This window comes from Lepisma saccharinum, chromosome 25 (genome assembly GCF_977018435.1).
Source record: "Lepisma saccharinum chromosome 25, izLepSacc3.1, whole genome shotgun sequence".
NCBI lineage: Eukaryota > Metazoa > Arthropoda > Insecta > Zygentoma > Lepismatidae > Lepisma > Lepisma saccharinum.
This window is the reverse complement of record NC_139253.1, coordinates 36021235-36049041: the sequence shown is the minus strand read 5'-3', so window position 1 is coordinate 36049041 and position 27807 is coordinate 36021235. Positions and strand designations below refer to the sequence as shown.

Sequence of the window (27807 nt, the reverse complement as noted above, 5' to 3'; positions counted from 1 at the left end):
GACAAAGTGTTTAATCTATTTTGTGTGGTGTTTGCAGAGATAAATAGATTACATATAATAACTAATAAGCACTGAATTAATTTGCATTAAGTTCTTAATGCTAAGTAAGTCAATAAGGTCTATGTTACTTGCACTTTCTAGTGTGATTTATTAAACAAGTTTAGTCACTGATTTTTGTTTATTCTTGTTTTGCTTTATTGTATGTTTAGCTCGGATAGTCATTGTGGGAACATAATGAGTGGACAGCATTATAACATGTTAATAATAGTTATAATATGCAAGCAAGAAGAGTTCATAAACTGAAAAAATGTAGTATTTATTTAATGTTTCAAATATTTTGCTTGTTTTTCTATAGTGTAGTTTTAACAAATAATGTAAGGCTCTTTTCCTTGTCAGCCTTTGTTCCTTCATCTGTTGGGCATTTTCTTTTACATCTCATAATATAAAATAATAATCCGGTGCGTAACAGCCCATGAAGGGCCTTGGCTTGGCTGCCGGTCTCCCTCCCATGCTTTCCCTCATCACCTCTAAGCGTGGAGATCTTCAACCAGGATTGGAATAGTCGGGGGTCAGCCCAACGTATCCCCGGCCGTTGTAGTAGGTCTACGCGACTGGATTACGCTTACTCATTTGAAGCTCCCCAATTTCCTCACGATGGTGGGTTGCCACCGTCCCGCAGCCACCGTCCAAAGCAAGGTGCCTTCGACCACACGGCCATGGAGGAGGACTTAAATCTCATAGGTTGTTCAAACTGCTCTCTGCTTGTGATAAAGGAGTGTTGCATTGTCCTTTCATCTTCAGTCATAACGTAAATGGGTATACAGGTTTAACATAATACATTGAAACTGATGTATCACTTAATCACAGATTCCAAAATTTGCCTCAGTATCGTTGAAAGGGGGAAATCCCTTCATTATATCTTTCACCCATTCGTAAATAGCTACATGGCGATGGCTATTACAACAAATATACAGAAATTTCAAATACAGTTATTCATTCGACTAAATCTTTTTTTATTTATTTATTATTTTTTTTCAATGTATATTTTAATCCTGTTGAATTTCGGTAATATAAATTTAAAAGATCTAAAGCCAGTGGATCACAGCTCAGTTGAAAGTGACAGATATACATCCTTAAAGGCCCAATCATGGAAAATGGAAGGCACACTATACGTTTTTTTACAGCTTAAAATTGGGGTACACAAGAATATTTGATAATGATTTTGGTTTGTGTAATGATTTTCACAAGTTGCACAGAATGATAAGAATCGTGTTGAATGCTGAAAGTGTGTGGAATTATGTTTAAAGTTGAGATAAGTTAATTTGAGCATTTTAAAGGTGAAGAAATTATTAATTTGTGAGGAATTGTGTCTGGAAAAGTAGTCTGTGCGACATACCATGGTGGCTGAACATTCTTTTCTCAGGGAGAACATTGTATACATGTATTGGGGTAACCTACTTAAAAGATGTAAAGAGTAGCAGTGTAAGCCTGTAATAGTGTAATTACTATGCTATGAACACAACCTGTTCCGCTTCATCTACTCACATAAGCATGTAGGAAACCTGTTCAGTATTTGCTTGCAGACATGTCAAGAATTCAATTCATGTAGAAAACAATTTTTACAATATTTAGCTTACTCAATGAGAACGTGAGCCAAGTGTTTTACAGTAAAATTTATTTCCAAACATTTTAATGGAATTCTCATGATGTGTACCTAATTGACCGAGCAGAGTTGGCTCCTTCGTGGCACCACAGTTACATTGTCTCCTCTGGGCCCCTTCAGATTTATCGTTTAGCATACATGAGTCCTTCTGGACGAGAAATTTTCAGGTGTACAATTTTCAATTTTGACGTGATGTACAAAGAAAATTATAGCAAGAGAACTAATTGTTATAAAGAAATTAATTTTTCCCCTAGGGATGATCGGATTATTATCGTAGGTGAAATTTATACATTATATCTTCCAATAATGATAGTTTAGGTTAGAAGAAAATCCAAGTTTTACACAAATTCGTATTCAGCGTGTCCCTGTTGCCACCACAATAGGCCAAAGTGAATGGAAAAATGTATTTAGCAGTGGTACATTCCTACAACCATGCAAAATTGCATTTAGAATTCGCAAATACTACTTGGAGGGGGAAAAAAGACTGTATAAGGCATGCTGTGCCTTACAGGATGGCAAAACTCTCTTTGAGGACATGTAGTTCTCGTTCCCCAATGTTGGAAAAATAGAAACAGAAAATATGCAAAATTTTAGGAAAATCTTAATTTTTGGGTATTTTGAAAATTAGAAGTCTCCCACTGGACCCCTAATTACCACAGAGTAGCAGTATGACCATTACAATAGTGTTGGAATTAATATACGTAAAGATTTCTCTGGCAGTGTTAGTATTTGACAATCAAAGGAATATCATAAGAGTTTGGTACATCTGGTAATATTAGTGAATTGGAGCAAAACAAAACTTTCCGAGGGAGCACAGACTTCAAAATTGTGGAAATGTTTTATTTTGAATTATTTGAAAAGCATATAACATTTATGGACTCAAATTAAAATTTTCACTACTTGTTTTCTACTGTTCCACAACAGTTCATTTGCAGACCCATATTAACAGAGATGTTTTAACTTCGGCTAATTCATACTTTTCACCCTCACAGTTTGGACCATCACTTATGAATCACTCTGTATAATATACTTCAAATGTTACATGAAAATAGTTTTGTACTACTTATCCTGCATGTGCAGGTAGACAAATCTGATTATCTTTCCATTTTTGTCCAAGAATAACTAAAGTTTATGAATATTCCACTGGCCCGTCAAAGAACCTAATTGTGCACATTCATCTTCATTGCCATAATTAATGGAGACAAGTACTAAAGTAACAAAAAACTAAAATACAACAGTGCACAAGGTTTTCAGGCTAATGAAATATGAATGCCCGAGTGACGCCTGAATTAGGATCGCTGCTTTATTCCTCTTTGTACTTCAGCTGGCTTTCAGGTTGTTCCTTAGTCGTGAACATTTTCTATTCCTTGTTAGCTGTTCTCTTACAAGATGATATATTGCTCAAACTACATTCGGAACTGACCATTGGCATGCTTTAAATTATAACACCTAGTAGAATTAGGAATAACTGAACTCTTCTTGCTTTGTGAATTTCCTAGCATATTTTGTTAAAATGAAAGGTAAGATTTATTTGAGCACTTTGCAGCAATGACAAGAAGTGATAAAGTGGTGAGTACTTGAAGAGTTCATGTTCAAGGTTGAGAGAGCTGTCTGCAAGGTAAGTAAAATTTTTACTTTATATTCGAGGCAGATGACCGCAAGTGGAAAGTACAGTGTGAAGGTAAGTTTTAGGTGAAAGCCAATAGCAATAAGTAGCTAGCAGACAAAAGTAAGGAAATCGATTAGGTTTGTTAGCAAAATATGTACAAACATACTTCTACTGTACTGGAGGTTATTTTTAATAAGCATTCGTAAAATGAACAGGAAAATAAGGCCATGGGCAATTGTAGGATGTAATTTTAATGTTAGGGAAAAATGTAAATGGAATCCAAGATTTTTAGATATATATGTATAAAAACCTATTCTGCTCAAGAAGACTGAAGATACTATGGACATTTTGTGGAGTGCTCAGGAAAATATCATGGATAAATACTATGGATAGGAGGAAGACGTGGTTTCTGCACTGGAAGATTATCACCAGAGGATCTATATGCAGGATGTACTTCACGTGCATCTAGGATAGAGATTTATGTAATAAGACCATACTCCTGTAGTTTGAATATAGGTAGGTGATGTTACATGGATATATTTTGTACGTTTTGTGTAGGAGTGGATTGTGGAAGGAATTGTCGTCTACTTGGATCATAAGCAACAGCCTAGCAGCTTTAAAATGTAGCCAAAGAAATGGATGGTACATAGTACAATACGAAACTTATTCTTAGTAATAATTTAGGGTAATATCTCCCATGACGTTACAGATTGCAGTCACCACTGCTTTTATAATATTAGCTTGTAAGTGAACGAATACTAATTATAAAATCTTCCATTTCAATAAAGTATTATAAAAGGATTTCCAGACCAGGTAGGTTTAAGCTAGTCATAGTGTAAGATAAGGGTTGGGTGGGATGTGGGATAGGAGAGATAACGGCAAAAGAGAGCATGTCTCTCAGACACGTACTAAACATATGTTTAAGCCCTTATCATTACAGAGTTTGTTCTGAGCTGTTTCGCTGTTTAAGATGTGTAGAAGCAGTGCTGGGTCCTGGTGGCCCATGCACTACATAGTAGTCACCAACTTGGGACATTTATCATATCTACAATCCTATACAGACGAATGTCTATCCATCGGCCCAAAGACGCAAAATGAGGGGGTTTGAGGGCTTCATACGACGTGCAGTTGTAGTAGTACCAACAGATGAGGAGTTCAAGATACGCGTTGCCAAGCGTGAAAAGGAGGAGGGGAAAGATGTACCAGAATCGGCCGTTCTTGAAATGAAAGGTAACTATGGTGTATTTTCATGTGCTTGTGTCTTTTTTGTTGTTACTTGTTATTCTCACTTCTTACAGGGAGGCTGTCCCAAGGTTTATGCATGGGTTAGCCTAGTTGAATGTTCTGATTACTTGCTTTGATAAAGCATCACATAAGTAGCAAATTCTTTTGAAGGAAAGTTTTACATTCAAAGAGAAAAAAAAGTAGCATTCTGATGTCCATTTCCTCCTTAATCACTAAAATTAATTTTCTTGTGTACATGTTATCTAACACTTCCAGCTCATGATTTATTGTTTACTGATGTCTCAGGTGCTACAATATATTATGAGCTTATATGTTCAAATCCTTCGTTTGTATGTACGTGTCTGCATCAGTGCGTAACCTATTCCAATTTTGACAGGATGGATTTTGGTTCTCTTCCTGAAATTAATAAAAACTCAAGCGCAGCACTGATACAAACATAAATCTAGTTTTACCTGCAGCAAATGTAACTTTAAATTCAACTGTGCTGTTAATTTTATAGCAAACTTCAAGGTTCCTGAAGTTGGAGAGATATTCACTGAGGTGATGTATGTTGAGTTGCCAGAGAAGGAAGCAAGAGCTCTTGTAGAACAGTACAATAAAGAGGGCAAGGATGCAGGATACGGTCAGCAGCAATTCAAAAGGTTTAAGAGTGACAGCAGAGATGGCAAAGACAGTAGAGAAAGGAGTGGAAGCTTTAGAGGAGGATTCAGAGGTGGAAGAGGTAAATTATCAAATAATTATTATTATTAATTAATGGGAAAAGCATTTTCTTTTTCCCTCATGCTTAGATATGCAAATGCTCTTTTAAGCAAAACATTATACATTAACGTTAAACATTATAACCTAAACAAAACTAGGTATCAATTGTAACTTTAGGAAAGTACATAATTTCAAATTTCACACTTAAAGAAAGGCCAGGCATTAATCCATAATTTCATAGGTACTAAAATTTTACATGCTTCAGAAATACATACAAGTATGAAATTTTCTTTGGATAAACGTTTTACTTTTTTTTTGTTTTGCATGTGGTTTGTTTTCCAGTTTTTTTTAGTGTTAATTCTGACAAACCTGTAATAAGCAAATGCTGTTGATTACCCATAGCCTCTCATAGAACAATGAAAGATCATACTGTGTATTGTTATTATTTTTAAATTTAATTTACACAATTTTCAAGCTTGGCATAATTCCATGTTTATTTTTACATGGAAAGGTCATGAGAGACATTACACTTTCATTCTTTACCTTTATTTCAGGTGGATTGGACAACAGATCTCGTGGTGGCTGGCAGCCAAGAGGAGGTGGTGGTGGTGGTTGGCGAGATAGGTATGTACATTTCTTGGATTTTTTTTTTAAACATATACAATGTAATCTTGATGTTATGTTATATGTGGCTAAACAGCATTTTGTGCTGTACATTATTGTTTTTAAAGGTAATTAAGAAAAATGAAATATTCTTCATTCTGTTTGATTTGCCTTGACATTTAACGTGGAATTACAAAATCTTTGAAAAAATGTGAAATCCAAAATGTAATAAGGCCACAAAAAATGAATAATTTGGTGTGCACATTTTGGGATCAACAACAGTATGTAAAATAACATTTGGGTGTTAAAATGGTGGATACAATCCTAAATTTGATTTAGAAACTATTCTTACTGTACAAAATAAACATTTCTTTTCTAATAGCACCTTTATGTAGTTAGTATTTATGGTTATTCCTGTATAAAGTAGTGCATTAATGCAAATTTTACAGGAGAATTATAAAATTTTTCCATGATTTTGCATAACTAGCAGGATAAATCAGACTTCATAGTTGTCTGTAATTTTGTGTTGGAAGTTTATTTTGCAGTTCATTTCACATCATCTCCTGACTAAACATGGCAGGAAAACATACCTCATACCCTCCAAAAACATGAAATATGAACAATTCAGCATGTTATTGCACACTTCATGTTGTGATGGTCTTTTATGCTTTTTCCTTTTCTGCAGGTCTTACTCAGGTGGCTCACAGAACTACCGTGGAGGTTCCCAGGGAAGTTGGGGAAGAGGACGTGGTGGCCGTTCTGATTCTCGGGGATCTGGAGGATATGATTCAAGAGGTTCCGGTGGATATGACAGAAACCGCTCTGGTGGAAGGAACCAATCAGGAAGTAAAGTAAGTAGTCGTTACAATATTGAGTTGCATCTGTTGATTGGATAGCTTCAATTGTGAGAAGATAATCTTTTGTTGTCATCTTGAGACCATAAAAATTGGAACAGATAGACATCAGCAACCAGTAAAATTAAACCTGGAAAGGGCTATTGATAGTCACATATTTTTGGTAAATAAAAAGCAATATTTCGGCACAAAAACTGAGTCAATTTCGGGTTCGAAAGCGGTAAATAAAATAAAATATCGGTGTTATAGCAGTGAAAAATTGGATGAAAAGTGGTATATAAAAATACATTTTGGTTTTAAAATTGTGAATATAATCCTAAATTTGATTTATAAACTACACTTATTCCACAGAATTAACATTTCACTTTTAATAGCACATTTATGTAGTTATCAGAGTATTAAGTTTATTTCTGTGTAAAGGAGTCCATTTTTGCTTCTCCGATATTAACAGCAGAATTATTCAATTTTCCGGGAATTGCATAACTCTCAGGATAATTCAGACCTCAGAAGGTGTCGCGTCGGTGAATAAACACTACATTTCGTGTTTAAGAGTTAATTTCGCTTCTTGCAGTTCATTTCGCATTATTTCGTGACAAAACATGGTCACAAAATGCATCTCAAACCATTCAAAAACATGAAAAATTAACACTACAATGTGTTTTTTTTTTTTCAAATTTCGTTTTTTCGTCAAAAACTAAATATGCATGCCCCTAGCTATTGAAGTTTCCAGTTGAACAATCAGTTCTGCTAATTTTTTCACCTGACTGAGACCTTGTTATTCTGTCTTATGGTGTTTATAAGGTAAGACTATTTTGAGTGCATACTTACTTCACTGCAATGTGAAAGCTAACTTGAATTATTGTGAGGATGATGACAATGGAGGAAAATATTTATGCTGAGTTTATGTACAGATTACCATGCAGAGTAGTGGGTCTCCCTGCTGGATCATGTGCACCATATTTTTTATGCAGCAAAGGTCTTTCTGATTGTAGGTTATAAAACTGTTGCTAAGTCAATAAAAAGCAATATACATGTGTATCAAATGAGTCGCTCGTTGCTGTGTGGACCAAGATGGAATATCGTCTTGTGAATACAAGTCACCAATCTATGCAGCCCGTCCTTCTATCCACTATGTTTAGCATCTGAAATTTTTCACTTTTGTAACCACCTTGCTTATTCTGTAGTAGAAAAAAGCAAGGTCTGTACTCCTTTCAAATTAGAAGTTTTGCTGTATGCGTAGGAAAATGTCAACAGGATTGCAGTTCGAAATTTTGATGATGAGAGAAGCAAATGTAAGAGAATGGCAGAAGCAAGAAGAAAAGTTAGTAGCTCCATCCAGAAATGGTCTTTATGTGGGAAGCATTGCAAATATCCAGAAGTGGAGCAGGAGCTATATAACTTCGTCATAAATTTGAATCTCTTTGAAAGTTTTTTTCCATTATTTCTTGGGTGACATGCCAATCAATTTGGCTCCGGTGTGATAGGAGGTGTGCACCACCAGAATGGTGTCTGTTTTTTAATTAGTAATACTAAAAAATCCAACCTGGTTTGTAGAAATACCTGATAGTAAAGGTTTTAGTGGAAGCAATTTTTTAATGAAATTGTTACATTGTTTACCTGCACATATTGAAAAACCCATGGTGACCACAAACGGCAAGAAACTTCTGCCAGAAGCCTTCATAAATATTCCCCTCCCTTCCATGCGAAAGTCGATGCACCGGGCTTCTGAACAGGTTCTTTTGCCTGTGGTCCCAATATAGCACCTGTTTGTGATGAGTTTCTAAAGTGGAAACTATTTTTGAGGAAGTTATTTCACACACAAAAAAAATACTATGATTTGGCTCCTTTATGACAGGTGCTTGATGTAAAACGTTCTGATAGAAGGCAAACAAAAAATACTACCATTGAAGCAATTTTTAACAAAGTTTACAATATTTTCCTGTCAGCGTTGGCCAAACTTGTGGGTGTAATTTGTATTTATACTATTCAGTGTGCAGGAGTCTAGCATCTGTTCGTAACACGTTTCTAACTGAAATGATTTTTGAGGATTTTTTCCATTATTTCTTATGCAAAAAATACCGATTATTCGTTTTCCGTGTGAACGAAGGTACACTCAGTCACTGCCAGAATGCAACACTGCTTGGTGACTCAATAAGTTGGCTACATTGTTTACAATATTTTCCTGCGACCGTTTACAAACTCGAAGGCGTAATTTGTATTTACGCCTGTTGATATATATATATGTGATACATGCAGTGGCATGGTTAACACTAGGGATGTGACGAAGCTGAAAATTTACCGATGCCGATGTACTCACCGATAATTTTTGGAACCGATAAATTTGCTATGTACATTTGTATTGCAACCATAATCGTCAACATGACCATATATATACATATATACTGGTCAAAGAAAGTTTTGCATATAACAATTTTTATTTTCTGCATCACAGAAGTCACACATGTCAATACCTCTGACTAGGGCAATGAAAGTACAAAACACAAAACATAGAAGAAAATTCTGAAAGATATAACCAAAGAAACAAACGAAACAAAGTTGTTTTCCTAACCAAAGTAAAATGCAACAAAAGGATCAATAATTACCAAGGTGAGTAAACCTATCAGAAACCCCTCACCGTGTAGTCAGTAACATGTGTGGCCTCCACGAACCCGTAGACATTATCAAACATGATGGGTCATGCTAAAAACCAGGTTATCCAATGCATGTTGTGGAAGATTGTCCCACTCCTGAATGGCAGCGTGTATCAGATCACGTAGGATTTGTGGTGGATGAGGACGGTTTGCAATGGCACGTTTCAGAAGGTGCCAGTCATGTTCGATACAATTCATATGGGGGGAGACTGCTGGCCAGTCCGACTGATTGCTGTAATCGGCTTCGGCACATTCCTAGTGAAAACACATGTAGTTTCATGTTAGGTGTTGGAATTATTCCATGTATAACATGCACCACAGGCTCTTCTGATAAAAAAAGAAAAAAAAAGTGTTCTACACATTTAACTATGGTACATCAAATCCTGAATGGGCCACTGGAGTGGACTCTCTTTTTGAAGCTATGTAACATGTAGAAATACAAAAAAGTAGTGGTAATTTTGTTCAATTTTATATTCATTTCTCATTAATTATGCAGATTAGGGCATAATGTTTTCAAAAAACATTGACGAAAAATGTTCCCAAATTTGGGAGGGGAAAAAGATCTTGGTTTATTTTGAATTTCAGGTAATTTGTAAATCTTCAAGCAACTTGCAACACATTGGGCTTAGCTGATATCGTAGAGCCACATATTTATGTGTAATAAAAAAAGATCAAGCTTTTTGGTACAAAAAACTGGCCACATTTTTGGATTAAAAGTGGTACATAAAATGATATTTTCTTAAATGGTGAATATAATCCTAAATTTGATTTAAAACAACTTACTATGCAATGTAAACATTTCCTTAATAATAGAATGCTTAGTTATCAGAGTATTTAGTTTATTCCTGTGTAAAGAGCCCAATTTTGTTATTTATATTTTAACAGAAAATAAATTTTCAGTTATGCTGCTGTCTAACTCTCAGGATAATTCACACTTTGGAAACTATTGTTCTGGTAAAATAAAAAGTTTTGTGTTGAATGGTTTATTTTCCATTTTGCAGTTCATTTCATGACGAAACATTGTGGGAGAATTTACCTCACACCTTTCAAAAACATGAAAAAATGAACATTGCAGCATGTTATTACAAATTTTGTGTCCCATCAAAAACTAAATATCCATATCTCTACTTATCAATGTATGAATAAAGGTTAAAATATAATTATTACATTGTAAGTTTTGTTTGAATAGACTGAAGTAGTATGAGAAATTGTAAAGTTCTAATTAATTTTGGTTTTTTGTTTCATGCAGAACTGGGGAGGCAATTACAATCAAGGGAGTGGAAGCTGGGGAAGTGGAGGTGGTGGTAGCAGTGGAGGAGGCAATTGGGGCAGTGGACAAGGAAGCTATGGGCAGCAGAACTGGAGTGGCAGTGGAAGTGGGGGAGGCCAAGGCTACAGCCAACCAGGATGGAAAGGTAATTAACACTTGAGCTTTTACAGTATGATAACATTATACAAGGGAAAACCTTAATTTGTTTTTGTTTATCTAGTAGATTTCTGTATGTAAGGTTGCACAAGTTTGCTGTATTTTAGCACAGACCTATTGCTTATCTACATATATTTCCAACTTTGAATTAGTGCCTGTATACCTTAAGAATAATAAGTCTTTGTGGTCCACGTGCTGTCAACTTTTGAGCCACTGCGAAGGCTTTCCCACTCAACTGCCTGCAAACTGAGGCCATTGTCCAACTTTCTCCTCTCTTAGTAAACTTTCTGGTGCAGTAAGCATGCACATAGATATTGAATTTTCATTTGCCGAGAAATTTCTGTATGTTTTAGGCTAACAAAGGGCAAGAGAAACGACGACTCTTCACTGGTGCAAGTGTGTATAGGAGGTGCCACGTTTAAAATAACAAAAATGGCATTTTGAAGCTCATTTGATTAGTGTTGCAGCCTTGAGGTCATTTTGTGAAAAACAGTTGATACATCATGTAAATTTGAACTATATGCATGTACAAAGGCTGTGGTGACAACTTTCTCACCTCCTTGGTACACATAACAGTTGGGCTGAAAAGTTCGTAGGCTGACTCATAGATGGCGTTACTAGAATTAAATCCATGTGATTTTTACTTAGTAGTAACCTTCAAAAGATACGTGTATACATTTCACAGCTGCCGGATAATTAGTTCGTGAGATATAGCATTGTGAGTGAAGCAGCTTTTGTTATTGTGAAAAAATGGATAAAAGAGAATTTTGTGTGTTAATAAAGCATTGCTTTTTGGCGAAAAAAATACTGTTGAAGCCAAGGCTTGGCTTGATAAACATTATTCGGACTGCACCAGGAAAATCAACCGTTGAGAAGTGGTTTGCTAAATTTAAACGAGGCGAAATGAGCATCGAAGACGATGCATGCAGTGGACGCCCCAAAGAGGGTGTTACCGACGAAAACATCAAAAAAGTCCACAAAATAATTTTAAATGATCGTAAAGTGAAGTTGATCGAGATAGCTGAGACTTTAAAAATATCAAAGGAACGTGTTGGACATATTGTGCATGAATATTTGAACATGCAAAAGCTGTGTGCAAAATGGGTGCCGCGCGTGCTCACAATTGATCAAAAGCAACAACGTTTTGATGATTCGGAGCAATGTTTAGCGATATTCAACCGTAATAAACACGAACTTTTCCGTCGATATATTACAATGGATGAAACATGGCTCCATAACTACACTCCAGAGTCCAATCGACAGTTAGCCGAGTGGACTGCACGTGATGAACCAAATCCAAAGCGTGGAAAGACGCAACAGTCGGCTGGCAAGGTTATGGCATCAGTATTCTGGGATGTGCATGGTATTATATTCATCGATTACCTCAAAAAGGGCCAGACCATCAACAGCGATTATTACATAGCGTTGTTGGAGCGTTTAAAGGATGAAATCACGAAAAAACGGCCCCATTTGAAGAAGAAAAAAGTGCTGTTTCATCAAGACAATGCACCGTGTCACAAATCAATGAAAACGATGGCAAAATTATATGAATTAGACTACGAATTGCTTCCCCATCCACCATATTCTCCAGATCTGGCCCCCAGTGACTTTTTCCTGTTTGCAGACCTTAAAAGAATGCTCGCTGGAAAGAAATTTAGCACTGATGAAGAGGTAATCGCCGAAACTGAGGTCTATTTTGAGGCTAAAGAGAAATCGTACTATAAAAATGGCATCGAAAAATTGTATGACCGCTATAATCGTTGTATCGCCCTCGAAGGCAACTATATTGAATAATAAAATCGAATTTTGTCAAAAAAATATTTTTTACTATGTTAGCCTACGAACATTTCAGCCCAACTGTTATGTCATGCCTTCCGAGCAAGCTAATGTGAAAATGAAGTCTACGGAAACAAGTAGACTTGAGTTGTGATAGATCCCATTGGTTGTTAAAATGGCAACTGTGGACGTATCTTGCACATAGGAATATACATCATTTGATAAAACCATACTCGTCAATGTGTATGCTAAATTAAGGTTGTGCGACCTTATATTATGACCAGTATAGAAAAGGAATATTTCTTCAGAAATCATGTGGTTCTGTTTACATTAACTCTGTTCTTGCACTGGATGGAGAATAGAATTTTGTCACATGCAGACATGTACATCTCGGTCACTTGTACTATTTGTAGGGCCACACATTTATGGTGAATAAAATATGAAGATTTTTGTACCAAAAATTGGATGAAAAGTGGTATATAAAGTGGCATTTTGATGTTAAAATATATAATACAATCCTAAGTTTCATTTAAAAACTACTTATTTACACAAAATAACATTTCCTTTCTAATAACATATTTATGTAATCATCGGAGCATTAAGTTTATAGCTGGATCCCACCTTAAACTGTAGGTCCAGTCCTGATAGCCTTATTCTGACAAAACATGGTAGGAAAACGAAGTTGCTGATACTACTGGGAAATATCATCTGTAATGATCAGAGGTGCAGCCACGAATTTTTGTCAGGGAGGGGGGACAAGTACCAGGATAAACGTGCCAATAATAATAATATTATTAGTAGTAGTAGTCGTAATTTCAAAGACTTTATTATCCTCCAAATTAATGCAAAAAGGGTGGTAGAAGTCTGTGCTAGCATTTGTGTTGGAACAAAGGATCTGAAATATTTTTTCAACATGTTTGATTTCACATTACCTAATAGCCTAACTGAAAACAAATACACACATTGTATTTTTGAAAGACAGAAAATGCATATGACATGTATAACTTTCATGTACAATATATGGTTTACTCATACACAACATGGAGCAACGTAAAATACATATGTATAAAATACATATGTAACATGTTAATACTAAATTGTGTACGTATTCAAAGATTATTTAACCTTTAGTCGGCCAATGGTCCACTACTGGACCATCGTGCTGATTAAAAAGTTCATGTGCTTTGAGGACCTTTATACTTGTATGTGAGGTTGTAAATGCTGACAGATGTTGAGATAAAACTGAAATGTCATGTGGAAGAAAACCCATCCACCCAGGACCCCCCCCCTTTACTCCAAAGTTACATATGGAAGCTGAAGCAAATTTTAAATTTGTACTTATTTGATAAAAAATGTTATATATATAAATATATATTATATTTGACCAATCTACTTCGGGGAACTTTTGTTTTGTTGCTAAAACATCAGGGCATGCAACCGTTCAGGAATCAAAATGCCAAAGCCAATGCAAGCCATCATACATACAAGAGTTATATTTAGCATTCATAACATAACTTTAAATATAAAAGTATAAAAAGTACAAATTTTTAGACAAACTAATTAAAAATAAATTGTTTAATAACAAATACATAATTTTTATAAGACGACAAAATCGATGTTAACATTATTTTGTATTACTACATTATGAGCTTTACATATTTTAACCATTACGGAATTCTGATTTACACTGGTAATGATCCCATTTACTTTCAGTGGAATCAATACAACCCAGATGTGTCCATGACTGTACCTCACATCTTTCAAAAACATGAAAAATAAACACTATAGTGTCTGTTCTTTGACATTTCTTTTGTCGAAACTTAGAGATACGCATGTCCCTAATTGTTTGAAATTTCCAGGTTCCAACTACAACCAGCAGGGAACCTATGGACAAAGTGGATACGGAAGTCAGCCAAGTTATGGGAGCCAGGGTTATGGCACTGGTGGTGGAAGTGGCACTTACGGCAGTAGTGGTGGAAATGGGAATTACGGAGGAAACTGGAACCAGCAGTATTACAATCAGAACAGTTACGGTGGAGGAAGTGGAAGCGGAAACCAAGGATGGGGTCAGGTAATTAAAAGCTGAATAAAATGCATCATAGTTAATAATGTATTTCATGAAAAAGATACACGAGTTATGCCTTTTAAAAAGACTGAATTTTTACTGCTAATGTAATATGTCATTATTGAAAACTATTGATGAGACTATGTATTCAGCAGACCCATTTTTGATAAGAATAATATTCCAGGTATAAGTTTCATGAACCAAATTTTGAAGGTTGAATTTTTGGCATGGATTTGCATGATTCAGTGTTTCTATAATTAGCCTGTGGTATTGTTAGGAATACAAAGGTTATGGATCAAACAGATGAATCGGTACTCTTATCGTTGATTGCCGATGCAGCCAAAATCAATATATTTGTCAAAATTATGCCATTTTGCTATTTTTATGAATATAAAAGTATACCATATTTACATGTGTACAACATGTACCTTTTCCCCAAAATGCCAAAATGTTTGACCCAAAAGACTGTGGTTCATGTTATACACTGAATAATTACAACTGCTAACTTATTTTTCTTCTCCTAATATTGGATTGTTTTGCACCACAGAGCAAAGCGGGCACCATTCTGGCAGCAATTGAATGTGCACTTCCTGTCACACAGGAGTGGAATCAGTATTTTTGGTGCAATATTGGAAAACAAAACAGTTTCCATATTACAAACTTGTCACAAACCGATGCTAGCAACTCCTGGGCTCTGCATATGACATGTATATTTAAAACAGGCGTAAAAACAAATTACGCCCATAAATGCGTCAATAATCGCAGGAAAATATTGTAAAGAACTTAATTTAAAATTGCTTCCACCTTGTAAAACATTTACTTTCAGGTGTGTGTAGAAGCCAGATTGTTTTATTTAGCATTTATAAGAAATAAAAAGTGCTGTTTATGATATTCCACCTTCTGTTGGAATGTTTTGCATCATCAAACAAACAGCACCATTCTAGTGGTGGTTGAGTGTGCAACTCCCATCATATCATTGGTGTTTGTCATGTGAGGAATAGTGGAAAATAACTTCCAAGTGCTGCAAATCCATAACATCATTTTGTAGCTGAAGCTCCACCCCTATAAGCCTGATTCTTGGATGGAGCAGCCTTCATCTTTTCTTCTTACCGCCATTCTCTTATGGAGATTTCACACAGAAGGGACAGGTGGCACTTGTCACTTGAGGTTTTTTCAAATCAAACACAGGCTTATACAGCCTTTCATGCTGCTAGTGTCAAAACGTTGCTGCTGTTTGGGTTGTTCCCGAGTGGCATGTGTTGCTTGTCGCTTTGGTCAGAAATCTCCTTAACACTTGGCTCGTCAAAATTCTCCTTAACACTTGGCTCGTCAAAATTTTGAGCCATGGTTCTGTTGCCGTTTTCCTGCACGTATTGCAGAATTTGCAATTTGAAAGTTGTCCTCTTTCCCATTTTGATGTCGCTTCTACTACAGAATAAACAAGGTGGATACAAACAGAGCAGAGGGAGGCTGCTGCAATTTGTGACTCATGATATACACAGAACAATATTCATTCCATATTCATGGTCCACATACAGAGTGGTCACTAATTGCATAGGCATGATGTGTTTTCGCTCTTGCTGGACATAGCACCGGGTTTTATGACCTACAACAAAGAAAGAATTTTGTTGAACCTGAATTGTGCTTCACGTTATACACCTATAAATATGATAATTCATATACTCGTGACTTGAAAAGAAATTGTTGGAATAAGTGGTTTCATTCTTGTCAACTGGTTACGTAAAGCTCTGGAATATGTAAGTTTTATATTGGTACTTTTATCAGTCCACCCCTAACAAAAGTATAATTCAAGTACACTAATGAATTTGCTATCAGTACTTCATTGTCTAAAAATGTGAAGTTCATAGTAGTAATACTGATTAGAGGTTGACTCTCTCAATGAATAACATGTCTTGTGAATAGTTGACAAATTCATTCCTTCCTTCCAGGGAGGAAGCGGTGGTGGATATGGAGGATACAACCAAAGTCAGCAACCAGGATCTTGGCAAGGTGGTTATGGCCAAAGCTATGGCTATGGACAGCAGGGAGGCTACGGGAAGTAAACATACTCACAAACCCATACACAACAAATACATACAAAGATTCGGCTGTAACATTCCTTTCTCTACATCTGTTTCTTTTCTTTAAAAGTAAGACTCAAATTTCATCAGATACACATATAGATGGTCTATAGAACTGAAAACAAATTTATGTTGTGTAATAGTAGAGAGGTCCTTTTTACAGAGTTAACTTTTTTATGTGTAATGAAGTTTTTTTTTTTTTAACGAAGATGTGACTACATTGGAAAGTTAGCCAATTTTTCTTTAGTGGGTGATTTCTGAATGGATAATTCATTCTGTTAGATGCTCACTTGCACTTCATATATGTAAGTGATAGTATTGTTATGTTACATTGGCACCAGAATGCAGTTGTTTTATTGTCATGATATAATAATATATATCATAATGTAGGCATTATCTTGCATATTTTTTAATTGACAAATTATTTCTTAGTAGTCTTTTGTTCTTTATGTAAAAAAAACATTTATAGTAAATATACAAATCTTTACATGTAATGCTTTGTTTGACTTTTCCATGCATGTTACCTCATTGTCCCGTTATGATTTAATCGACTGTTTTATTAAAATAATTCTAGTTAAAATATGGTAAGAATTTGTTTTTTAAATAAGTTACACTTTTTAAGGAAAAATTAAAATTGAAGCGACAGGTGACACAACACGTATTGCTTGGAAATGAGCAAATCATCAGCAATGTTTCACACCATAGCAGCATGCCAGGCTGCACAAGTCTTTGTTCGATTGGTGAAATTCTCAAGTAACACTTGTTGCTTGGTGTGAATTCTCCCTTAGAGCTCTTGCATTTTGAAATTGTGGACTGGATAATGCAAAGTCCCTTTAATTTGAACTTTTTTTACATTCTCCAGCCAATAAGATTGGATTTTTAATGTACTTCAGTTGGAAAAACAAAAAATTCGAAGTTGTTTACAAGATTGACAAAACTGGTTTCTCTGACAGAAGCCAAGAAGAAAAGACTGAGCTTGGAGGTTATTTTACCTTCACCTTGGCTTGACTGGCAAGTTCTGAAAAGGGGGGGAGGGGGTATTGTCAAAATTTTCAGAGAAAAATGATTCTATGCTGTAAAACACAATGTTTTCAATAGCATGACTGAGATGAATTGAATTTTAAAAATGCTCTTCGATTTGAGTGTGTTTTCAATTACTGAAAACGTGCCATTAAAAGACTGAATTGCCACCTCCTTAAGCATTAGAATAGCAGAGAAGGGCTATTTAGAATAAAACCCACCCATTTTTATCTCCCTTTGTTGGTTGAGTCACTGCCTGGTGAAAGAAAATATTCTGAATACCTTTGTTCCTGCAATGTAAAAACATGGGAAGAGACTGGAGTTGTCGAGAAGCTGAATGCTTGTTTTCTTGTCTAACAGCAGTATGGAGTTGAGTGAATATAGTGCACCATTGTTTAATGTCTCCTATAAACAAAAGGATTGCGTGCCATCTTGGGCATTATCTACTTTGTGCAAACAGATTACAAGTTGTTGCTTTCATTTCTCAGGTATCGCAATGCAAGTCGAGTAAGAGTTATTGTTGGATGGCTAAACTATGAAGTTGCCTTTTATGTTGAATTTTAAATGGCATTCTAGAAGAAAATTCATGGAGGTGGGAGAAAGCATACTTTATTGTCCACTTTACCCCACCTGTTTTGTTTTTTTCAATACTTTTCGTTTCCAGTACAGCAAAAGCCATTTTAAACCAGAAACAAATACTAATAAAAAAAATACCAAGATTAAACAGCATTATTTATGTACATTTTTTTGTAGGTTGATGATAAAAGACACATTAGAACGGAAGATACCTAGTTGGTTTGAGAAGATATTGAATTTTATGACAGATTTGTGTAGTTAGCGTGGAAAGTTTTCCTGCTCAAGTGTTTTATGTCCACACACTTGGAGGAAAAGTTCATGGAGTGGGATGCTGCAAACTAACTTTCCATTAATGATCTTGTAATTTCATATCTTCATTGGATCTAAGCAGATCTCTGGTAGGTGTCTCGAGACTGGTACTCTACATAAAACTGAGAGAGAAAGTTTGGAACACTGTAGGTCTAGGAGGTATGAGAATGGACTGTTCCATATATGTAAACAGTATATAATGGACACACTTGTTTTGAAGGCAGACATGTACTCCCATATAGTGACAAAACATTCCCTAAGTTCCCCGAATAGAATCCCAAAACCAGTGTTATTTTTTAATAACCCTGTATTCCTAGATTTTACATTTTTTCACATTTTAAATTGTTGCTTTGGTTTCCTGAAAAATATCCCCGACTGCAGACTGCCTTTCAAAGGGATAAAATTCTGTAGATATAGTTCCCACATTTTGTCTTGAGAATGACTCCAATTTATCAAATTTACAGGAGAGTGGGAATACAATGTGTATTCATAGGAATCAAAAGTCAGTAAATTGGAGATACATGACTCCACCTTATTGCTAATGATTACAAGTCAAGATATGTCGATCTGGCTCCCAATAGAGTTCTTCAGAGAAGATACATTAACCCTTAGTTCGCCGCCGTAACACATATGTTACAAACAGCTTTAGATACAATTATCGAGGGTTTGCCACACATATTTGTATATTGAGGTTGAAACACTGACAGTTTGTTCGGGAACATAATTTCCTATCGTGTTTCGAAAATTCCAAATCCCCCCACCCCCTCCTTTCTCGGAATATGTCACATGTTTGGGCTCACCCAAACACGTGTTCGCTCTTCAGTAGACAGACACAATAAATGCTTGGTATTTACGATGCTGTTTTCCTCCAAGCTTCCAACACTGTGATTTAGTACTGATAAGGCACACATTCTTCTTTGTGTTTAGACCTGGTGATCGAGCTGAAGTAGTGGCGGGGGTGGGGGGTAGGGCAAGGAGAGAGGGGATTGGATGAGGTTTGGCAGTGTCAGCTTTCTGTCGCCTCTATGTTAGAAATGCAATGAAGCTTGACGATAGCCAGAGGCCAAAAGCATGAGTCTAAAGCGTGTGTCTATCCACAAGTATAGACAAAAGAAAGGATTGCAAAGGCTCCCTCCCTCCTCTGTTAGGACAAACAAAGGCCTCACCATAAACACTTCGTATCATATAACATCTCATCGATTTCCCTAACGCACAAACGTTTCCTTCCGGACATATTTCCACAAAGAGCCGTGTCAAAAGGGAGAAATAGATTCACAGTAGCTACACAAGATGCAAGTGCGAACGAAAAAAGCAAAAGTTCGGGTTTTCTCCCCAAAGTAGCTGGAGAAGAGGGGGCAAACTCCAAATTTTTATGATTTTTTCATTGAAATTCGGGGGATGCAGCCCCCGCCCGTAACCCCCCGCGGTTGGGGCATCCAAATTTTACATGGTTGCATGCACTGATGTTCTGCCTGCAAAACAAAAGTTATCCGAAGTAGATTGGTCCCATAGTGTGTTATAACAATTTTATGAATAATATGCAAATTGGCTAAAATTCGCTAGAGTATTACGTTTTGCCTTATTATTCAAATTGTATTGCACCCACGAACATGAATCAAGTTTCATTCTGTTGCGGAAGGTCCATTCTTTGAAAAAAAAAAAGAGCAAAAGTTTCGGTTTTCTCCCCAAAATAGCTGGAGAAGAGGGGGCAAACTCCACATTTTTATTTTTTTTTCATTGAAATTGGGGGGATGCAGCCCTCGCTCGTAACCCCCGCACGGTTGGGGCATCCAAATTTTACATGGTTGCATGCACCGATGTATTGCCTGCAAAACAAAAGTTATCCGAAGTAGATTGGTCCCATAGTGCCAGAGTTATTACGATTTTTCTCCATTATGTATACGAATTCAAATTTCCCACTCAAAGCCTCGGCGACACTGGGCTTACTTTCGTCAGACCGTGCAGCGTACTAAGGGTTAAACAAAACTGAAAACTGCATTTTTGGAATTACGTTCAGATTCTCATACAAGGATTTGATCCCTAGCTGACTCACAATTGTTACACAACTTGTTGTACTATATAACTGTAAATTAAATTATTTTCTTATAGTCTTTGTAGCTGAATTTTGGCATTTTTTAAAAGATACTTTGCAGTTATAACACCATTAAGCCTTGTTTCCATGATTATGAAAAACTAAATATGCTGACCAAGGCAGTAATTTTATTTTATTAAAAACATAAACTAACGTAACGTTTCAACCTTCTAGCAAGGTCTTCTTCAGACTCTGTATCAAGTACAAAAGTAACCTGATACAACAAAAGGGCAATATATATACACAAACATTACTCCCTCCAGACTATTTAGAAAGTTGTTAGGAACTTTCTAGCAGATGACTTTCACTTTGCCAACTTTACTTTCACCTAAAAGGCTAAACACAATTACTTCCATATAGAATGTGCTTGGACTTTTTAATCTCACGCTCTTTTCCCTTCATTTTTCTTCCTTCTCCTCTCCTCTTTTTCTCTCGTCCTTTCCACTCTTTCCAACATCTTCTTCCATTCTTTGTTTAACTTCAGTCCCCCATTCCAGTTCATTGTGTCTTCACCTTTTTTCTCTATTTCCTTGGCTTCCTTCCATTTTCTCACTAGCATTCTCTTCTCCCTTCCTATCTGCTTAGCCTCATCCCACTCTATGTCATGTCCTGTTTCTCTCGTGTGTTTAAATATTGCATTTCTCTCTCTCTTAAGTCGTACATCATCCCTATGTTGTTTCAACCTGTCTTTCAGCCTTTTTTTCGTTTCTCCTATGTACACACACTGACATTCTTTACATTTTACTTCGTAGATAATCCCTTCCTCTTCCTCTTCTCTGTTTTCCTTTTTCTTGTTAGCATTCCTCGCTATTCCTAAGATGCTTCTCCCTCCCTTCCTGTAAGTTTTAATTCCCGCTTTCCTAAGCACTTTGCATATCTTTTCTGTGGTCTTCCCCATACTCCTTATTCCAAACCTTCTCTCCTCTTTTTCTTTCTCTTCCAATTCTCCCCTGCCAGTTTTCTTACTTCTTCTGTTTATGTCCAGTCTATCCTGCTTCTCATAGCCATTCTTTTCCAGCTGTTTCCATAGGCTATTTATTTTGCCTTCTTTTTCACATTCTTTCATGCATATTTTCTTGATTCTGTCCTCCATATTCTTTATAAAATTTATTTTTGTCACCTTCGTTACATTAGTTTATGTTTTTAATAAAATAAAATTACTGCCTTGGTCAGCATATTTAGTTTTTCATACTTTGCAGCTGCCATATTTATTTACAGTATAATAATGACAAGATTTATGGTTTAACATGATCAGTATTTTGTACACAAAATGTTTATTTTTGCCTATAAAAATTATTGAATTTTCAGTCTAGAGAAATTGAAGTGTGTTTGCAGTACACATATTACATTTTCTTCCGTATGAGCTTCACCCCATCAGTACATATATTTTGTTTCCTTTCTTAGAGCCTAATAAATATCATTGAACATAATCACTTTCAACAAAAGTGATTCTGATATCTACAAAATCCTTGTGTACATTATTCTATAAAATATTTCTTAAAAGTCATTTAACCTTTAAACAGTCAATGTGTCACAAATAACCCATACAAAGTATAGGCAAAAACAGCCAATGGGTCATATATGACCCATGGTGCCAATTACAACATTCACGTGCTTTTAGGACCTTCATACTTGTATGTGAGGTAAACGCTGACAGATATCGAGATAAGACTTTGAAATGTCATGTGGAAGAAAACCCACCCCCTCCCCCTTTCTCTAATATGCAAATTAGCTATTTTTAGCCAAAATGCAGGATTGTACATATTTCAGCCTGTATGAGAACTAGGGACTTCAAACAAGTTTTACTTTGTTGCAAAAGGTCAATTTTTGAAAACAATGCAAAAGTTTGCGCCCTTTTCCCAAAATAACGGGAGAAGGGGGGGGGGGGCGAATGCCAACATTTTTTTTTCATTAAAATTTGGGGACTTGGCACCTCCCAATCCCCATTTTTCTCACTTGGACTTTCTGAATTGTACACTGTCGCGTGCTTCGATGTTTTTGCTTTCAAACAAAAGTTATCCAAAGTAGATTGCTCAGTCTCGGAGATATACTAATTTATTCTCTAATATGCAAATTAGCAATTTTTGCCAAAATGCAGGATTGTACTCTTAGCAACATCTTAATTGACCGCCCTGAATTCGTAAATTTGGCAACAGCGCTTCAGAGTCCACAAATAGTATCCAACTTAGCAACAGTTTTTCTTGTGAATTTCTTTCATTCTTTCACATTCCATGAAGTTAGAAACCCTAAACCAGTAATATAATACACAATTAAACAAAAATCGTGAATTGGAAATAGAAATGTTGATTTTTTTAAGACTATTCGTTCTGAAATAGAAAATAGAGGAATTTATGTGCAGTTGGAAACGCTGAACTCGTTCTCCACCAACTGGAGGGAATTGAAATCGCATATCAATGCAATGAAGCAAATTTCTCTCGATGTTAGGCAAAATTACAGGAAAGATAAATTGCACAATACCGGACGAATCTACAAAGTGCGTCTTTTCACGGATCTGTGGTGAAACATGGTTCGGAATGCCGGCAAAATGTTATTTCAACTTAGATCAACTTGTTTTACAGGCTTTCACGTTAGCAATCCCCTGGAGCAGTTGGTTAAGCGGTCTTCTCGTTTTGCTTTTTCGTCAAAAACGAAACATCGTAGGTTCAAATCTCACCCACTCCTGATTTTTTTTTTATTATTGTTATTTAAGTAGTACAAAGTGTTGTAATAATGTAATATAAGATTACATTAAATCACTGTAAATATTTATGTGATGCATACCTCGGAAATGTTTCTACACATCTTCTTGATTTTTCAGTGATTGTCAGGATTTTAGGCAAGACCTTTCTTTTCATTTAGCTGTCAAAAGCTATGTTAACACACATTAAGAATTAATATATCATAAATACATGTTCTTAAACAGCATGTTGTAATCAAGGTGTCCCCGTTTTAATATCAGGTGGAGGCTCATTGCACAGTGGTTCAGATCCCACTTTAAACTGTAGGTCCAGTCCCGATTAGCTTTACTGTGCATAAAGTTGACTTAAAACACCAAATCAACCAATACATCTCCTTTCAGAGTGGGCCTTCTACGATACTGTAGTCGGCCAGCATCCGAAAATACAGTTTTGCTTCGCGTACACCAGAGTATAATTTAATTTAATATTGCGACTATTTTTAATTTAAAACCACAGATTAAAGCGATAATAGTGTCCTGAAAAAGAACCTCAAAGTAGTCTTCACACAAAGTATTTTAATCCATTGCCAAACATTTCAGTTAAGAATGATATTATGCTTTTCCATTGACCGTATTTTTGATCAATACTGAATTTGCTAAAAGGACCATGTCAAGAAATCTAAATATGTAAGTTTTACTAGTAATTGCATTTAAAATGCACGAAACAACAGGGGAGGAGAAAAATAAACCTCAAAAATAAGTAAAAATGCAACAAAAACTGTTAAGAATACTGACAAATAAACTAAAGGCTGAAAAATGCAAAAGAAATGTAAAATAGAAAGTGTTTTCAGGCTATAACTGAAGGGAAACTGACATATCAGGTTTGGCATTGTTTTCAAGGGTCAGAAAAAAAGTTGATTTTTCCTCAACTTCTGGACACTAATTACTAATTAAGACCATTGAACAAGTTGGAGGGAAGGAGTCTACTTACTTAAATTTTTCTTGCTGGGGAACTTTTGGTCCCACATTTCCACTTTCTAATACAGAAAAAAAATCAAGTTCATATTTCGAAAATGACTTGCAGTTTTCCACCACGAAAATATGTTTTCATAGTTTGAAGTTCGTTAGTGTTATCTTGCAGGGTTTCCATTGTTTTATTTTCACACATATTTTATATTTCGTATGTTTAATTATCACTTTCCTCTCTCTTTTCATACATTCCTTGGGAAAAAGCTGAAGTTTCTTGGCAACCAGGTTCTGGTTCAAATTACTCCTTTTCGCTCTCCTGTTCCTACCTTAAAAAAATAACAAAAGACTTCGTAACTAAACAATTGATTGCTCGAAACACGGAATTTTTACACAATTTACAAAATATGACAAAACACCAATAGACATGTTCATCATCTTTCCTTTTCATTGTTTCTCGATTTTTTCTGAATTCCTTTCCTCGTGAAAATTGCCATGACAAAATTATAGACATGACATTATGTGTGAATTGGTTTATTCAAACTGGTAGCTAATCATAACATGTCCTACCGGGAGGAAGGGTAGCGTGCTTTATTCTCACGAGGGAGGTCGTAGGTTCGATTCTCCACCTAGGCAGGATTTTTATCACTAGTTTATCGTTGGATGTAAAGTTTATCCACCATGCTAAGTAGTTAACATTGGTCTCTATTTCACGAGGTGAAAGGAATTAGTAAGAGAAAGTTGTTTCGATGATAGGAGGAAGTCACATGCCACGTGGAATGTGCAGAATCAAGTTACGTAGAGCTAAGTCTGTAATGGTGGTATCGAATATTGCAAAGTTAGTGGAGAAAATTTGTTATATCTGATACTCGTACTTTCTGTTCAAAGAAGACAAACATTTTAGATACAAAGGCAGTGACGAATTAACAATCATTATGAGGTTTTGAATTTGTTTGTTTGTCACTCACTATATAAATACTTATTAGTAGTTTCTTATCGAATCGGCCTCCATCGCAATAACCATTTACTTATGTTAATTGGCGATTTACTATTATTTTTAGACGCATGGTAGATGGTGGTCAGGGGATTGACAACAGTCATTACGAAGGAATGTACATAAAATTACCAATCTTAGCAATTTGAACTTATTAAACGCTCTCCTTCGTTACAGTACTGCACTACTTAACATAACTGTATATCTTTTTTTTAGTATATTGAAATGAAATAATCAATATTTTAGGTGTCAGTGAAGAACAACTCTTAAGTGTGCATCGGATTCATTTTTTAAATATTCTAATATCAATGGTCTCTATTCAGAAAAAAAAAAAGAGGGTGGGATTTGAACCCGCGATCTTTCACGCTTGACGAAAAATAAGGAAAGCAGGGTGTAACCAACTGCTCTACGTTAACTTCATGACTTAATACCCTTAAAAACATGTTGACGTTTATGATGACTCCCACCTTTCTGTGTTCCAAGCACATTTTCTCGACAAGTTGTGAAAAATATTATTTTTTGAGAACTGTTCGATATTATGCAAGCTATTGTAAATAAAATGTCGCATAACTCCTCACAAATTTGCTTCTTTCTGCACAAACTTGATGGCGATATCCTCCAGGTGGAGATAAAATGTATTCAGTGTTTCAAACCCCTCTAATTTCAAGTCGAGGAAGCAGAATCGTAAAAATTCCTCAAGGTTGTTTTTCCAATTTATTATTTCTGTTTGATTGTGTATTATAATAGCGGTTTATGGTTTCTAAGTTCATGGAAAGTGCGAAATTGAAAACCTCTCACCGCAGCATTTTTAGTCTAGTGGAAGGACCAACTCAAAGTTGGCTACTGTCACTTGGAGCCGAAGTGCAATGTTGCTAAGTTTACGAATTCGTGACTTAGAATTCTTTCGGGGCGGTCAAATAAGATGTCGCGAAGTGTACATATTGCATCATATTTCAGCCTGTATGAGGACTAGAGACTTGAAAGGAGTTTCCCTTTGTTGGAAAAGGTCTATTCTTTGAAAACAATGCAAAAGTTTGCACCCTTATCCCAAAATAACGGGAGATGTTTTTTTTCTCATTGAAATTTGGGGACTTGGCCCCCTCAACCCCGTTTTTCTCACTTGGGCTTTCTGAATTACACAGTCACATGCTCAGATGTTTTTGCTTTCAAAAGTTACCCGAAGTAGATTGCTCAAATAGTCTCGGAGATATAACGTTTTTCTGAAATAAGTGTAAAACTTTAAAAATCGCGAGCAAAGGCCACAGCGAGAGAGGGGTTACTTTCTAAAACCGGCTCGGCTGTTTAAAGGTTAAATCAATCCACCGTGCTTGTTAGTAGTAAGTTATTAGTTACAACACTGCTTCATGTTTTTTAAAACCTACAAAAAGCGTTAGTTGGCTAGGTTTGAGTTTGTGCTGAAAGGCGGACAGAATTTGACTAAAGCATCTAATTACTGGACATCTGGGGATATGTTAAAGGACTTTCATCAACAACTTTGGTGGGGAAGGAGGATGAACTATTTGGAGAATCTCAACTTCATTGTTCTGGTAAGCACTTAAAGTAACGCATGACTTATGGTTGGGCATTGTGCGAATTACTCACAATTACAGATTAACACGTATTCTTAAATAATATTTTAAAATACTGAAACTTATTGTACTTACGATTGGCGAGTATATATTATTTCCAAACAACGTCTCGGGGAAACCACTGTTCCCTTCATCAGGTTCTATTTTGACTATCGAAAAAACACTCCATAACCACGTCAAGTACTTTCAAAAGCCAGGAAAAAGGATATAGTTATGACTGGTAGAGGAGGAATTTAGAAAACTTGCCAAAACCTGTTAAAACTGCCATTCCCACGCTACTATTTAAAACCGCAAACGTTAAAAAATCAATCTAAAAGAAGTATTTCAACTTAAAAAGTTAAAAATGGCATGCACCTTTATATATATTATATAAATAATATATAGTCACTAATTGTAAGTACAATAAGTTTTAGTATTTTTAAATATTATTTAAGAATACAGGTTATACTTAAAGTAAAAGAAACACAATATCAAATTATTCACTGGCCTGAGTTTTTCCCCGAAAATGAATTTCAGATGTACAGTCACCGACACTTCTAGGTTGTAACAATTCCATTGACTTTTAACGAATTTGTTACAACCAAGAAGTGTTCGTGACTTTTAGATTGAACTCCCATACAGCCAAACAGTCAATGCTCTCATCTTAGATGCAAGCTGTCCCAAATTTGATTTCTGGTTGCAGTCCCAAAATTCCAGTTAACTCATCATGAGAACAATTGGGAAGCTACTGGAAAAGATGAAGTTTGGAAACTTTGGTGATGGGGCATGATGCACTGATCACTCATCGCCCACTTTTACATACAGGTTGGATCAACTGGACAGGACATACAGTTTAAAGTGAGATACAAACAACTGGTGGCCTCCACCAGGCATCAAACCTGGGACTCCTTGATTGAAATCATATTTTTTTGA

At 35.8% G+C, this 27807-nt stretch overlaps 1 protein-coding gene across 1 annotated transcript in view; it reads left to right on the top strand.

Annotated features, from left to right (window-relative positions):
* The window catches only part of LOC145978833 (heterogeneous nuclear ribonucleoprotein U-like protein 1), a 69765-nt gene extending 52599 nt beyond the window's left edge, over window positions 1-17166 (top strand). Inside the window, exons 11-17 of the mRNA XM_083111711.1 lie at window positions 4334-4502; window positions 5017-5238; window positions 5771-5840; window positions 6505-6670; window positions 10574-10739; window positions 14386-14597; window positions 16541-17166. Of these exons, the coding sequence (XP_082967837.1) occupies window positions 4334-4502; window positions 5017-5238; window positions 5771-5840; window positions 6505-6670; window positions 10574-10739; window positions 14386-14597; window positions 16541-16654 (1119 nt within the window). The 3' untranslated portion in view covers window positions 16655-17166. The remainder of the gene's footprint in view (window positions 1-4333; window positions 4503-5016; window positions 5239-5770; window positions 5841-6504; window positions 6671-10573; window positions 10740-14385; window positions 14598-16540) is intronic.
* The last annotated feature ends 10641 nt before the right edge of the window (window positions 17167-27807 follow it).